General features: G+C 40.7%; 1 protein-coding gene across 11 annotated transcripts in view; it reads right to left on the reverse strand.

The window, feature by feature from the left end:
• Positions 1-16,757, reverse strand: part of INPP4B (inositol polyphosphate-4-phosphatase type II B) — a 342,362-nt gene that overhangs the window by 196,782 nt on the left and 128,823 nt on the right. For 7 of the 11 annotated variants that reach the window (XM_065687745.1, XM_065687728.1, XM_065687736.1 and 4 more), the window contains one exon: positions 9,928-10,012. The exons of the other annotated variants lie outside the window; for them this stretch is intronic. In XM_065687745.1, the coding sequence (XP_065543817.1) occupies positions 9,928-10,012 (85 nt within the window). The remainder of the gene's footprint in view (positions 1-9,927; positions 10,013-16,757) is intronic. 11 annotated transcript variants of the gene reach the window in all.

Raw genomic sequence — 16,757 nt, forward strand, 5'->3', positions numbered from 1 at the left:
AAAACACTGCAGTCTGCTATATTTAGATTTTTGGAGTACTCTGACAGCTAAGTTAAATTTTGAAAAGCATATTAAAATACCTGAAAATATTCATCACTGCAAGTGTAGAAACTTTTATTCTGCAGATCCAGCAGTTGGCAAGTTAGATATTTCCCACAGTGTTTCAATGCATATAATGTTTACAGACAACAAGTTCACATACTGGAATACACACAAGCAATGTCCAAAATGCACATTGGCAAACATGTCTGTTGCAATAAAGGAGCAACAGGTTTATTTATGTCATAAAGATCACCATCTCTTTTCTCTCCCAGACTATGGGGACTGTTATTTTAAATCAGCTGCATACAACAAACCCTAACAAGCTCAGAAAAAACTAAGCTGAAATGATTCTGAAATGAACAGACCCACAAATGTAATGGTGGCCTTGAATGAGTGGTAGACATATCAGCAGAATTATATTTGCATTGTGTCCTGAACACAGGAGTATTTCTTGGGTGGACAAGAGCACTTTATGCTTTACAATTAAGTAGTTACCATACATGAGCATCCTTTGATATGCTGTCATTGCAACATGAGTTACCGTGAGTTAGTTCTGGAAAAAAAATCCTGACGTTTTCAGAATATTTACTACACATTTCAACAAGGCCAGTTCTTTATGTGGTATACATTCCTAGTTTTATTGTTATAATTTCTAATTAAGAGGACATGTAAGATCTAGGAATACACAACACTAAGAAATTTTTCTATCTATTTGGGAATCTGCAATAGTAGAACAGTAATTTTCATCTTACTGCTGGACATTGCTAGTAGGTATTCAAGTTGGATGGCGTAAACCCACGGAAGACATTCACGCTGTTAAACACAATGGCTTTCATCGCAAAACAAACATTCAACTTACTAACCCTAAATTCAATGGAAAATGGTATGTAATTCTATCTTCACCTCTTTTTCTTCTTGAACCGAAGGTGGTCTACATAGCTACAAGAAGCAACATAAGACCTTTTGATAGTTTGCATAAACTCAAAAAACAGAAATAAAGGGAAAGATCCTGAGGCCAGACACTGGGACACTGATGTAACCAACAGTTACTTGAAAGTGTCTGTCCCAACAATAGATTTGTATATATCTAACCGAATTCATTATCTATCTAAATCAACATTTTACAAAGCTTTGTCCTCAGCTTTTCCCAAGATCTCTCATTTGTTTCCTGGAAGCTAGGAGAGTGCTTAAAAGCAAGAGTACGGCTACTATACTATTTACGTTAATATAAAAAAATGTGTAAAGTCAGATGTATTTATATTTGCCATTAAACACTACTCTGCAATTACGATAAATTGCCAGCTATAAAATATTTCTTCTCATTTCTCTACACTTAGTTCAATTTTGATCTGTCTGGCTGAAAATAAATTAATGGTCACAGCTACTAGCCACAGGAGCGGAGGAGGGGAGAGAAAAGTCCAAATATTACTAACTTTAATGCATGAAATGGTCTCTAAATGTTAGCACTGACACTTGGATAACACAACTGACACTTGGATAAAGCTGCAAAAGCAAGCTAACACTGAGGGATCATTGATGACATTTGTGGGAACAAATTCTGTAGCAGAGCATTCTGTGTTTGCTCTACAACAGGTGCCTTCCAGTATCTGAAGGGGGCCTCTAAGGATGCTGGGGATGGACTCTTCATCAGGGACTGTAGTGATAGGACAAGGGGTAATGGGTTAAAACTTAAAAAAGGGAGGTTTAGATTGGATGTAAGGAAGAAATTCTTTACTGTTAGGGTGGTGAGGCACTGGAATGAGTTGCCCAAGGAAGTTGTGAATGCTTCATCCCTGGTGGTGTTCAAGGCCAGGCTATACAGAGCCTTGGGTGGCATGGTTTAGTGCAAGGTGTCCCTGCCCATGGCAGAGGGGTTGGAACTTGATGATCTTAAGGTCCTTTCCAACCTTAACTATTCTGATTCTATGTAGCTCACAGCCACTTAGCCACTGGTGTTGCTATGCACACATTTTAAAGCAAGGTTTTGTTGTCTAGAAACTGTCCAACTTCCACAGTGTAAATCTGTGTTCGAACCATCAGCTTCCAATACCAAAAACCTTCCTCCTTCCAATACCTAAAGGTGGGGCTGCACCATCCCTGGCAGTGTTCAAGACCATGTTGGACAGGGTTTTGAGGGGTTTTGTGGGAAGGTGTCTCTGCCTGTGGCAGGGGGGTTGGAACTTGATGAGCTTTAGGATTCCTTCCAATCCAAACCATTCTGTGATCCTATGACTTCCCATCCCTCAACACACCAAGTGGGCAGAAACAAAGACATCACTTACATTGACATTACAGAAAGTTAACCTTCTTGAACTGGAGATGCCTCATTTGCAGGTGCTTAGTGGCCCTTCCAGCATCTTGTTTTAAAAGAAATTACTGGCAAGATTTAAATAAAAACAGGTACAAAGCACATGGTCAATATCCAGGATGACAGCTTCCCCTTTTTCTATAGGATCACTATTTTTCCTCCTATGCAAACGTGCGAAGTAAGAGAGTTCAAAAAGGTTGAAGGTTGCCTCTCTTGACACTTCTCAGCTTGGAGAACAGAAGGCTGCATGGAGACCTCATAGCAGCCTTCCAGTATCTGAAAGGGGCCTACAAGGTTGCTGGAGAGGGACTATTCATTAGGGACTTTAGTGATAGGACAAGGGGTAATGGGTTAAAACTTAAACAGGGGAAGTTTGGATTGGATATAAGGAAGATATAAGTTCTTTACTGTAACGGTGGTGAGGCACTGGAATGGGTTGCCCAAGGAAGCTGTGAATGCTCCATCCCTGGCGGTGTTCAAGGCCAGGTTGGACAGAGCCTTGGGTAACATGGTTTAGTGTGAGGTGTCCCTGCCCACAGCAGAGGGGGTAGAACTAGATCATAGAATCATAGAATCATAGAATCATAGAATAGTTAGGGTTAGAAAGGACCTCAAGGTCATCTAGTTCCAACCTCCCTGCCATGGGCAGGGACACCTCACACTAAACCATCCCACACAAGGCTTCATGATGATCTTAAGGATCTTTCCAACCCTAACTATTCTATGATTCTATGACACACACAAGCAAAAAGTAATTCTCAGGTGTTACCTCAGCAGTGGAAAATGGTTGAGAATATCAATGAGCCACTGCCACTCAAAAATATAAAGCACCATCATAGCTAACCACCATATGCTGTAACAAAAGTAGAACAGAAGCTTTGATACGTAAATTATATCCGCAGGATATTTCTAATATAGACATCAGAGGCTTTTAATTCACAAAGCTGACTGAATTCTATATGCTGATGTATATTTCATGTTCAAATTAGTAGTGATGAAATCATCCTGTGGTTACTCATGGTGCCAAGTTAATCTTGCTTTGGAAGTTAAACTTTCAATCAAAGATAAAAAATTTAATTAAAAATTTTATCTTCAGTGTTGTTTTTTATATTTTGCAATGCTGGAATAAAGTTAAATAGAGATTGCAATGGTAACTTATGTAAGTCCCCACAGAAGCCTGAGGTATTTGAAATTAATATAGTGTGATATCCCAGGATGACTACTGCAGTACAAAACTTAGTTTCGTTTAATACCTGCAGGCTTTCACACATGCCACATTGCTTCTTCCCTTTTATTAAGTAACTACCACACCTATGCTAGAAGCAAGGCAGACCACACAAATATTTAAATACCACAACGGTATCTCAAGATCACTGAGCAGAAATACCGCAGCACTCACTTTACGTACTGAGGCCTTTGCAAAACAGTAGACTGCTTTTCCTGAAAGTAGATCGCATCACTGGCTGGACCATCAGTCTACCTTAAAAAAAGCAGGATTCACGGGTCTTGATTCTGTGTCTGGGTCTGCAAGAGTAACCTTAGCATATGACTCACTCACTCTATAGCTAAAATGGAGTGATACTGACCTGCCTTTCCAAGCCGCTACTACTGAAGGAAACAAAAACTTCCAAGGTTAAGTGACTTGCAATACTACACATGGCAAAAGAGAATGCTTGCCATCTTAAGGGTATTCCTATATGCAGGCCTTCCCCCCCCCCCCCCCCCCACCTTGATGCACACTGCAATGTGTTTTAGATGACTATGACCTTTCATCAAAAGCTCTGTCTTCTTCCTGTTCCCTCCCTTCCTCCTTGCACCTCACCAGCCCTACCTGGCTATTAGAGCTCTTACCTCTCCATAGTACTCACTAACGGATCACACACAGTAACACAATTAAAATAACTTTAAAGAAATCTCTTACCCTGAAAAGCAGAAGAGATACACAGATCAAGACAAGACAGTCCTTGAATGCTGCCTCTCATCTGATTGAATTTCATTGTGCCTGAGTCTCTTGGATTCGTTCCCAATTTTGTGTTGTACATGACATAGAGGCCAGGAGGCAGACAGTTCTTTGCTCTCACCCACATGAGGCTATAGACAACAGAGAGGTCAAATTCAGGTTGCTCTTGAGACCGGTTCAAACACCTAGCCACACAGCGCTAATTATCCCATTCCAGAGAATCACAACAGTGACCAAGAACTACCAACATTAACACAAGCTTTTTGTTCCCAATTGCTTATCTGTTTGCATCTGCTGCTCAGACAGTGACACCTCTGGAAGTGGATGAAACACTTGGAAGAAAAAAAACCCTGACACAGATTAACAGTGTTGTGTTGACCTGGGCCTGCTGCCAGCCACCTGCCCAGCCCCTCACTCACCCCCTCTCCTCAGCAGCACTGGGGAACAAAAAAAAAAACCCAGCAGCTCATGGGTGAGGTTAAAGACAAGGAGACCACTTACTAATTATCACCACAGGCAAAACAGATTCACAGGAAAAAAAAACTTAATATACTGCAAATTAAGAGTGCTCACTATGGAGAAAGACCTTTCCCCTCCTCCACTCTCCCCCATTTTCCAAGGCTCAACTTCACTCCCTTTTTTACTCCTCTACCTTCCCACATGAAAGTTGGAGGGCTTGGGTGGTTATGATCAGCCCGTAAGTACTCCTCTGCTGCTCCTTCCCCCTCACACTTTACCCATGGCTGCAGAGAAATACCTCCTCCACTTCAGTCCCCCAGGGAGCTGCAGGGGAATCTCTGCTTGGCCTAGAGAGCCTCCTCCCCTCCATGTGCTCTCACTCTGGTGCTCACAGGGCTGTTTCCCACACTTTTTCCCTCGCCCCTCACAGCTGGGCAGTATCTCACCATCTCCAAAACACGCTTTCCCTGAGGCACCCACAAGGTTGAGGGGCAGAGCCCTGAAGGGGGGGCACCTGGAACCGGATGGAACCGGCTGAGTCCAGCACAGGGTAGCCCCTGCCACTCCTCAGGGAGACTGCCTTGCAGAACCCGTCCTTGCCAGCACCTGGGCACATACACTCGGAAGTGTCACCGCCGATAACAGGGTTTCCAAGGTCCAGCAGAGACACAGCTGTGCTCTAAACAGTTATGTATTTCTGTGCCTGGGGAGCCTGCGATGCCTGCCTGCATTGTGCAAGCTTAGATCACAGAACCATGGAGTGGTTTGGAAGGGACCATACAAAGACCATGCAGTTCCAACCCCCTGTCATAGGCAGAGACACCTTCCACTAGACCAGGTTGCTCAAAGCCCCATCCAACCTGGCCTTGAGCACTGTCAGGGATGGAGCAGCCACATCTTCCATGGGCAACCTGTGACCGTGTCTCACCACCCTCACAGTATCTAATTTAAATCTCCCCTCTGTCTGTTTAAAGCCATTCCCTCTTGTCCTATCCCTACATGCCCATGCAGGAAGCCCCTCTCCAGATTTCTTTAGGCCTCCTTTAGGCACTGGAAGTTGCTCTAAGATCTCCCTGGAGCTTTCCTTTCCAGGCTGATCAAGACCAGCTCTCTCAGCCTGTCTTCATAAGAGAGGTGCTCCAGCCCTCTCATCATCTTTGTGGCCCTCCTCTGGTCTCACTCCAACAAGTCCATGTCCTTAATGTCGGGAGACTCAGAACAAACACAGCACTCCAGGTGGAAGTGGGGAGATGATTCTCCCCGCTCAACTTGCTGGTCATGCTTCTTTTGATGAAGCCCCGCAATACGGATGGCTTTCTGGCCTGAAAACATACATTACTGGCTGATGTTGAGCTTCTTGTAAACCAACACCCCCAAGTTCTTCTCCTCAGGGCTGCTCTCAATCCAGTATCTGCCCAGCCTGTATTTGTGCCTGGGACTGCCCTGACCCAGGTGCATGACCTTGCACTTGGCCTTTCTGAACTTCATGAGGCTCATGGCCCACCCCTCAAACCTGTCAAGGTCCCTCAGACTGCTCCTGGCTGTATCACTGGTGCCCACATTAAAACAAAAGCAGCCGATAACAGTAACTGGACTGTATGATGCTTGGTGTTCTCTCGGTGACATCCCTGATACATGCCCCCAGTGAGCAGCACACTTCTCTAGAGAGGGTTTCAGGTTGGTAAATGGGTGACTCTGTACCTCTCAGAAGAGAGTCACTTACACTGTCACCCATTGCCTTTTGATGACATGAAAATGGCGGTTATTCCTGAGAAGAATCCAAGGGAAGGCAGTTAACAGTGCACTGCTCAAACATCTTAGTGCACAGCAGCAGTTTCCAGTTTAAAGATCTTTTTGGACAAAAGGGTTGAAACGCTTTCCTTATCACACCTTCCAGGATTTCAGGAATGAATCACATATGTATGAACTGTCACGCTCAATCAGATCCTACTCACACTGTTCTGCTAATAGCAACTAGTTTCTGGAAGAGCATGCAAGAAACCAGCTGCATACAGAACAACAGTCACCTAACAAGTCCTCCTTCTTTCATGTTCTGCTTAGAAACCTTTTGAGATAGACTGCTTTGGGAGCACTATACTTGAAGCACTGGGAGGATTATCTGCCACAACTGCCTGAACTCTTCTGTACTCCCACTATGTTTCAGTGCCCACATCACCTTGAGGCAGTGATCAGCTCCGTAATATCACTAGATGCTGCATAAAAGTGTCCTTATTTTTCCTTTCATGTTAACTCCACTGCCCTATATTACATTCTCTTCCTAGATATCCAGATTACTCTCAATTTCTCACTCTTCTTCATGTCTCCTGGGATTCAGCCCACCACTCAGAGAAATATGGAGACAATTGGCCAAAAGCTCACTCTAACCACCCCCTCATGGTTCCAAGTTGACCCACCAGCTAATTATCTTAATCTCCAAGCCTGCAAATCCTTCCCAGCCATATCCCAAATTAAACCTTGAAGATCAACTCTACTTCCTTCCATGGGGCTGCTTCTGTTTTCCTGCACAGCTCTCTTCCATCTGTTCCACAAGGAATTTGACATTATGAGCAGGTATGTCCTATTCCTGCTTTCACCCAAATCCTTTAAAAGTCTCAGATAGATATTTTAAAGTTTTTTTGGCTCCCAATGGCTAAGGGATATATTCTTGTGAGAACACAGCTAGTTTTTCATTATCAAAGACCCCATTGACAAAGATCTCTTCTTAGTTCCTGAGTTTCGCTTTTCTCCCCCATTTTGTCTTCTGAGTTTTGTTCTCACCTACGGTACATGGATTATTACACTTCTTTTGGTATTTTATCGTCACTCAGTCCACAATATATCATTTTCATTTGTCTTCAGTTTTGTTCTAATACCACATAATAGTCTGGCTTTCTTTTTCTTTTCCCATCCAACAAATCAGCAGCAGCCAGGCTGTTGTCCTTGTTCTCCGGCACAGGAAAACTGCCAAGTTTGAAATCCATTTCTCATATACCTGTCTGTCTCTTCTCCATCTTCTGCTGTATTCCTTCAGTTGCACCCCAGGCATTCATCCTCATTTGCTGGCTCTGCATACCTGGAGTTCTCTGCACTGCTTCTTCATTTCTCCTTTAATATGTTTTTAGAGGCTAGTCAGAATGCCACCCTTACTTCTAACCACACTACTGACCTTCAAAAACTTTGTTTTGAAAAGTCTGTTTCTCAGCTAGCGATTTCTCTTCATAACTATGCAAGCATATTTCCTCTTCCACACATATTCACAGTCTTTCTCTACAGGCAGCTTGAAGTGCTTACTCAGTATTCATTGTTGTCTACTTTCCCACCTTTTAGACTTAAAACCTGCCAGTGTCACTGCCACAGAAACTGCCCTGTTTGCAGGCTTCAGAGCTAATTGAGAGTCCTGTCAGCAATCACAACTGTATTCTTGGTTCAGTTTAGCAGCATTACGTTCAAGCATTGTAAAAGAAGTGCCAGAACAGAACTGGCATGACTGTATTTATACTCAAACTGTAACATCACCACCTCATAAAGCTGATGATTCCAACCAATGAACTGGACTCAATTAGGGCACAATTTAAAATGTCTCAATTTGAGAGTCAATGGTAATCATTCAGCTGTTATAATTAGGCAAAGCAATGCTTCCAAATCCAAAAAGAAGTCTTTTTTGATGCAGTGCCTCAACATGCGGAAGAGACAAGAGACTTAATTCCACTATTAAGTAAGCAGGATTTGAGCTACTCCACAGAAAAAGATAAACCCCACAATGCTGCCTTCTCAAACATGACCAAAACTTAAAGCCAGGTTAGATGGGCCTTTGAACAAATTGGTCTGGTAGAAGGTGTCCCTGCCCATGGCAGGAGGGTCAGAATTAGATTATCTTTAAGGTCCCTTCCAACCCAAACCATTCTATGAGAATATGAATCACTTCAGCATGTGAGGACAAAAGTTAGTATAATTAATGTAACATTTCAATTGAAGTGGACTGGAAGTTTTGCTGATTATAAAGAAAGTAGGAACTTCTACTAAATGCAAAGCCGGCCATTGTCCTACAAATGCAACATAACCTTTTTTCCCCTGTAGCTACTTTTACCAGCCTGCTCTACCAGCCTGCTACTTTTACCAAAACTGCTCTTAGGCCATTACAGCCAATAGAAAATATCATATAGATCTATGGACTTCAAATCTCTGCAGTGGTATCAGAAAGAATCCACATCATAAAAAATGTCTACCACAATGGCTACTGGAGATTTGTTCCTGCAGAGAAAATTATGTCAGCCTTTTCTCCAAATAAAATCAATCCTTGCACTTAAATAATTATTCCAATTTCTATGAAATAACTACTTTTTTCATAGTATTTTTAACACTTTTATTAATGAAGAGTTGATAGGAGGAGACAAAAGTAGGAAAACCCCTCATTTAATGGTGAGGCTGGCAAATAATCCTTCAAGAATAAGATGAATTGCCTTGCATTGATATAAAACCCATATTGTACATAATATCTAACAAAACTGAACCTCAAATGTCTACCTATTGTCAGATGAAGATTATGATCAGGCTGAAGATTTTCAGCCTGGAGAAGAGAAGGCTGCATGGGGACTTCATAGCAGCCTTCCAGTATCTGAAAGGGGCCTATAGGGATGCTGGGGAGGGACTATTCATTAGGGACTGTAGAGACAGGACAAGGGGTAATGGGTTAAAACTTAAACGGGGAAGTTTAGATTGGATATAAGGAAGAAGTTCTTTACTGTAAGGGCGGTCAGTCACTGGAATGGGTTGCCCAAAGAAGCTGTGAATGATCCACCCCTGGCAGCATTCAAGGCCAGGTTGGACGAAGCTTTGGGTGGCATGGTTTAGTGCAAGGTGCCCCTGCCCATGGCAGGGGGGTTGCAACTAGATGAGCTTAAGGTCCTTTCCAACCCTAACTATTCTGTGATTCTATGACAGGCTTTCACCTGATTTTAGAAAAAGTAAAACAACAGCTTTTGAGATTTTCTTTTTAGGCATGAATTCAGAGAGAAGCAGTGTTTAGACATGGGCATTTAACAGACAAGAGAATGTAACATTTTCTAGCTAAATTTTTAGCAAGTTTCAATAGTTGAGTTTGTTATTTTTATTGACAGTAAAAATTGACGCTGAACATATTGAGCTATGTCTTACTTACTGACAACTATTGAAACATCTGTTTTACTCCTGAACTCCACAATCCAGCAGCGCTCCAGGATTACCACTTCAGAGGCTTCAGAATTCTGAGACATAAAATATGACACAATGTTAGGATTTGGAACCTGACTGGGAAGTCCTTCTGTTTAGCTGTTTACAGCCAATGCAACATGTAGATATATAAAGACAACAAAGCATGAAAGTCACCAGGCAGATGGATACAGGCGTTCTTTAATTACTGATCTGTGCCATCCTACTTCAGCTCTATGAGCTATAATGGGAATAAACTGTTAGAAAAGACCATGCCAGAAACTAAGAAAAAAGGAACTCAGTAGTTAGCTTTTTTCTCCTATTGCTGGTATTCAAAAGTTTAGCTGCCACCTCATTCCTAAACAAATCAGGCAAGTCTAGCTCATTCCAAGTTTCATATTTACTAGTAAGACTCAATCAAATGTCAGATTCCACTAGAAGAGTAGGATACTTCCAAGGAAACAAAATAAGTCTTACAGCAGGCATTTCTCTTCAATTTTTATTTAAAAGGGATTTCTTTATCATCACTTGAAACTTTGAATGTTGTCTCTAGCTATGCAATTCAAATGACATTAAGTGATATGGGGACCTATCGCAGAGTGCAATATGATACAAATCACCACTATCATTTTTTGAGTGCTCTGCAGGGAAGATGCAGGCTCTTCTAGTTTAGTATGACTCATTTTTCATGAGAGTGAAGCTATCAATCACTCCCTCAGAATTAATCCTTTTTACCTTAAAACTTTCATTATCCAGTTTTTATCCCTAACATCTGGTAACAAATAACCCTTAGAACACGTACCCATACATTCCCTCATTGCAGGTTCACAATACAAATGCTGCAGAGCTCATTCTCTACTTCAGTGAGATTCTGCAGAGAATAATGCAAACTCTTATTTTAATATTCCTTCCTCAGGTACTTCTTTATTCAAGTGATCCTAAAAATAAAAACTTTTTCACACCGTATTCCAATTTTACCAAAAGCCCGAACTTTAGTTCCACACATGACATTTAACGAATAACTTCATAAAACGGGTCATATTTATAACGTGCTTAATATACACAAGTTTTCTTGTCTGCCTCTTTCTCTACATTTATGCTGCATTATTTGTTCTGCCAGAATCAGATTTTGCCAAGAGGTTCGTATTCTTTTTGAAATGGATGGCTTGATTCTGCATTTTCTCACAAAAAGACCCTTTACTTACTTAGTAATCTTTCATAAGAAAAAAGTGAAAATTTATTACAGCAAGACAATAAGACCACAGTAAGATTGATGAGTAATGATTTCCCTGAGAAAGTCTATCCCTCCCTGCCACCTTTTACCACTTATTAAATGAACACTCCAAACCCAGTTATCAAAGCACAAATCAACATCCAAAGGTCACAAAGGTTAAAATAAAACAGAGGTCCAAGGAAAAAGCACATGATATTATACTGAAATATGCCAGAGGTCGAAAGAGAAACAGACTCAGAAGAAGCAATCAGACTTATCTAGAAACCACTTGTACACTGGCGTGTTTGAAATATTATTCAGGCTGGGTTGGTCTAAAAGGGATGCATTGTCCTGTAGACTGAAACCTAGCTAATTGATTGGTCAATAAAATTTTAAAAGGAAGAAAGCAATGAAACAGTGCAGTAAGTTAAGGGAGAAATGCAAGCACTATTTTGGGAATTCTCAATTTGTAGAATCCAGTGAGTCAAGCATAGGCGGTAACCCAGAGGCAATTCTCAGGTGCTGTTGAGCAAGACATTCTTTGAGGTTCTACATGGTAAAGTAAAATACAAAAAGCCTTTAAGGGCAACAGATCAAGTCATCTTGGGAAAATAGGCAATAATAGTTCAAAAACAAATATCAGACTAATTTGGAAAAGTTCTTTCACTGCAATACTGCTGAAACACTTTGAATTTTTCCGATTTTGAAGGAAAGTATCAACATCAGTAGTCTCCCAGACTTGAAAAGTGGGTAATGCAGCGTGATTCCTTTAAAAGCTGGCAATCTTACAGAAAAGATATGACCAAACCCAGGGGTTTATTTCAGAAGTTAACAAAGATCTGAGACAATTTAACACTCAGCTGTGAGCACACGAGTCTCCTATACACTCTGTCCAAAAAATAGACAATCAAACCTAACAGCTTTTTCTCTTTTCACCACTACAGAAAATGGTTCCTCTGCTGATATTCATGCCCCAGAGATGAAACTGGCATATGTAACAACTCCATAGACGTAGATTTCCTCCAAAATATATTATCTAAAATAAGTGGAAGCCTGTCAGTATGTAAAGAGAAGCAACTATCTGTTTCATGTCTTTCACACAAGTCAGGTATTCAAAAAGGCCAGGAATGAAGAATCACAGCTTCCATGTAGCTTGTTAGAGCTGCCAGAATTTAAAGGCTTTATGTTTGGATTTGTATATGAAAGGGATATGCATAATATAAACAAATTGGCAAGTGGTTAGCAAAAGATAACTATCAAATCATTAACAAGAATTTGTACGTACAAGCAAGGTTTGTCTCAACGCAGTTGACATACAAGAGTAACTGCAAACAAAAAGACAGTTCAGGGTTATTTGAAGCTTTCTGCATTTTAAGAAAGCAGATGCTACAGCCCAAGAACCTCTTTAGAGACAAATTACTCAACTCCCTACACCAGTGGAAGTGGGAATGAAACAATGCTACATCTTCAAATTAATCTGACTGCTTTTCCAAGGTACACAATCAAGTACAGTGATCAGAGCATCTGATGCATTTACTTTCCCTGTATGCAAGAGGGAACAAGAAGGAAAACAAACTATGAAAGAGCATTAAGGCTGCCAGAAAAGAAAGTATATATTGCTGCAAAACATCTCCCACATCATGACACAAAATGGAAGAAAAATACCTTTCGAATACTATTACTACAGACTTTTAATCATTTGGATGAGCTGTGCTCTGTCAAACAAAAAACTAACAAAAAATGCATTTACAAGTGAAATGACAAAATTGTTATCAAGGGAACCATTATGCATATATGAGAGATCAGCTTTGTTTTTCAGTATCTAAGGAGATCCAAAATTTCTCTCTAAGTGCATGATGTGACCTTCTTTGGACTAGCTTCCCTTCCCCTCAGGTCCAATTTTAAATAAAAGGGTAACTTCTAACAAACTGCTCTTTATGCACAGCAAATAGGATCAAGATCAGCTCTGTAGTAATGTTTATTATCTAATATATTGGGGTTTGCTTCCTCCCATTGGTTATTTTGGATAACTGTCATAAAAAACTTACTGGATCAATCCAAATGCCAAATAACAACTAGGCCTTGAACTATTACATCTTTCTTAAAATACTGACAAAGTCTACAGGCACACCACCACTGCCCAGATCATGAAATTGTGTTGAAACACTGATCTGAGGAGAAAATTTAATGATTCCTAAATTTAACTTAAACATCATAGCAAACTGCTGAAGTAGAAGAGTGCCCAACATCTAGAATCAACAGAAACCCTTCCAATTCACTTTGCCAAACGATTGGCCAAGTTTTGCTGTTGTAAATCCAAAGTACTGCTCTACAATTAAAGCTGCTACTGTCTGTTGTAACTGTCATGAGTTTCAAGTCAGAGTAGAGAAGACATCCCTGTTTCTGGGGAATCCATGCATAAAACTGAAATAAGAGACAATTACACCAGATCACATGAGCAGATGTCTGCTAACTGTGTATTTATACCTACATAACTGTACACAGCTCCTTTTAACATCAAGAAAGCTTAATGATATTAAGCTGGCAACCATCAGTCAAGTACTTAGCTCCAGATTCCTGAGTCAGCCAAAGTATACATTATATGGAGGCATTTTCTGACAAAGTGTAACATTTTTGCAGTTAGAAAGCATAAAATCTGCAAACACATTCTACAGTAGAGAGGGAAGCACACAGTATTTGAAATTACATTGGCACTTTTTTTAGCTGTTTCTAACTTAACAAAATTTGCAACCTACGATGTAAGTGGACTATGCAATAACAACTACGTTATTGCAGACTCAAGCCTGCCATTTTTCCTTGGATCGGACAGGGGAAGAGAAAAAAAAAAAGCTTTTGAAAAAATTAAAGCACTGAGAAACTCCTAAAACTGTCAGTGTCATGTCTGAACTATTTTTGCATTCCTGTAGATCTGACTTGATATATCACTGGGAGGGGAGGAAGTGTGTCATTATAAAAGGGTTTTACAATAGGAGGGTGGTTGTTGTAAGGAGGGAGCTAAAAAAACCCAAACTACTGTTATCTATATCAAGTCAGGAACTGAACTGACAGCTAAAATTGGAAGTGAGATTCCAAGCAACTCCTCTGTGTTAAAACAGTAAGTAGAAAAGTGAAGCTATAGCACTGTAGAAAAACCAAACACCACGGAAAGTAAAAACTCTTCTAATAAGACATTACAAAAAGCCTCCAGTGTTAAACAGGGCAGGTGTGTGTGTGTGTGAATTTCACAGTTCATTTTTTTTAAAAGCTTATTTTTGCAAACTTGAAACAATTATATTCAGAAGTGTGATAGAGTAGGGATGCTACATATACCTATCCATTTATCATTCCTTTCAAATAAATTATTTTCTGCTGCATCTAAACTTATTCCTATGATTAAAACAAGTTAAAGACAAAATGTTACCAAAAGGTAACAAAACATCACTAAAATGGACAAAATTATAGCCACACAGAAGTACAAAAAAGGCTATGCTAGGGAATTAAAAAAAAATAAACAATATTTTCAAGATGTCAGTGATGAGAATTCATTTCCTGTATGCCACTAAAGTACTTGCAATAGAGGACTTTGCCTGAAGGGACTGGTAGCAGCAGGTGAAGTTTATCAAATTATTTTGAGCCCATATCATCTCTCCCTCAAACTGCAAAGTCATCACTGTCCACCACTTAATAAAAGATGTATCTAATGCCTTTCACTGGAAGCCTTAGAGGAAAAGTTGGTGACTGAGGAAACCTGAAAGACCAGGTATTTGGGCACCTACAAGGTTGCTTTCAGTGATATACATGCTAAGAGTCTACTTGCAAGAGTGGAAAGCGAAGGTAAGTGCCTGCTCCTAATTAGGGACTCCTCGCTACTTCCACCATGTATCTACATCCTGACTGTGTAAACCTGGCTCAGAAAATCTCAGTGTCCTCATAATCAGCTGAAGACTGGCTTTCCTGGAGGATAGCTAGAAAACTGTATTTGGCTCTGGGGCCTCCAATGTAAGAGGGAGGTAAATCTGTTGGAGCAACTCCAGAGGTGGCCACAAAGATGGTCAGAGGGAAGGAGCACCTCTCTTACAGAGAGAGGCTGAGAGAGCTGGTCTTGTTCAGCTTGGAGACAAGATGGCTCTGGGAAGCCTTAGGGCAGCTTCCAGTACCAAAAGGGCCTATAACAAATCTAGAGAGGAGCTTTTTACAAGGGCAGGTAGGAGTAGGACAAGGAGGAATGGCTTTAAACTGACAGAGGAGATATTTAGATTAGGTATTAAGTTCTTCACTATGAGGGTGGTGACACACTGGCTCAGGGAAGTTGTGGCTGCTCCATCCCTGGCAGTGTTCAAGGCCAGGTTGGATGGGGCTTTGAGCAACCTGGTCTACTGGAAGATGTCCTTGCCCATGGCAGGGAGGTTGGAACTGCATGATCTTTAAGGTTCCTTCCAACCCAAATCATTCTGTGATTATAAGAATAGGAACAGATATGATATGACCACTGTCTCTTAGCACGCCTACAGCGTGACCAGAAGTCTGCAACACGTAGAAAGCATATAATGGTATTAACAATAGCCTAGTGTTAACCTATCTTTCTCCGACACCAACAGAAACAAAGTCCTAATGGCATTAAAAATAGTACAAGCTGTACAACTTGCCTATGATCCTGAGTTTTTACAACTTCACTGGTACTGGAAAATGAGCTAGCCAGATTGATACTAGCCCAGTAATGTATGTGTGTGCTCAGGTCTTGCTTTTGACTATGCTATAAACATTACCACCTACATTTGCTATTTCAGTGTTAGCACAGATAAGGTTCATCATCATGCAGTTAAAGCACAGCTTTTATATATATATATATATGAACAAGAAAAAAGAAACATGAATTGTCAGGGTAATTTCATTCACAAATAGAAAAGCTATGTCTTAAATTTATTTCGATGTATTTATACAGCACTATGTCCATTGCCAAATAAAGCAAAATACACTGTTCTAATTTTGAGATATTAACAAATAACTGCATGACATATACAAGCATATAATTTGCAGAATTAAAACTGCCCTTTAAGTGTTGGCAAGTAGTATTCATGCAGTTCCAAGCTCCCTGCCATGGGCAGGGATTTCCACTAGATCAGGTTGCTCAAAGACAAATCCAACCTGGCCGTGAACACTGCCAGCAATGGGCAGCCGCAACTTCCCTGGGCAACTTGTGCCAGTGTCTCATCACCCTCATAGTGAAGTCTCCTTTAATATTATATATTCTTCTGCCATATTAATATTCTAACCCTGTGTCTGTTCAGTAATGCAAAGCCTAAGACCCAAACTGCACGATAAGGAAAAATATGCTTCCCGGGCATTTGATGAGGTGCTTCGATTACTCCAGACACGCTGTAACCTGGTAGTTCATTGTAACAATCTTTACAAACTGGCAGCTCTCTGAAAGATACTTAAATCATCTTCTTCAAAAAATGCTCTCCCCACTGTGATTAATCCATAGGCAATGCTACCAGATCCCAGCTTCAAGCTGACAATATAATACCAATAATCTGTGTTCACTCTGGAAAATGTTGACTTACACCGCTGAACAAGTCCTGCAGTAC

Source organism: Lathamus discolor, chromosome 1 (genome assembly GCF_037157495.1).
Source record: "Lathamus discolor isolate bLatDis1 chromosome 1, bLatDis1.hap1, whole genome shotgun sequence".
NCBI classification, from domain to species: Eukaryota; Metazoa; Chordata; class Aves; order Psittaciformes; family Psittacidae; genus Lathamus; species Lathamus discolor.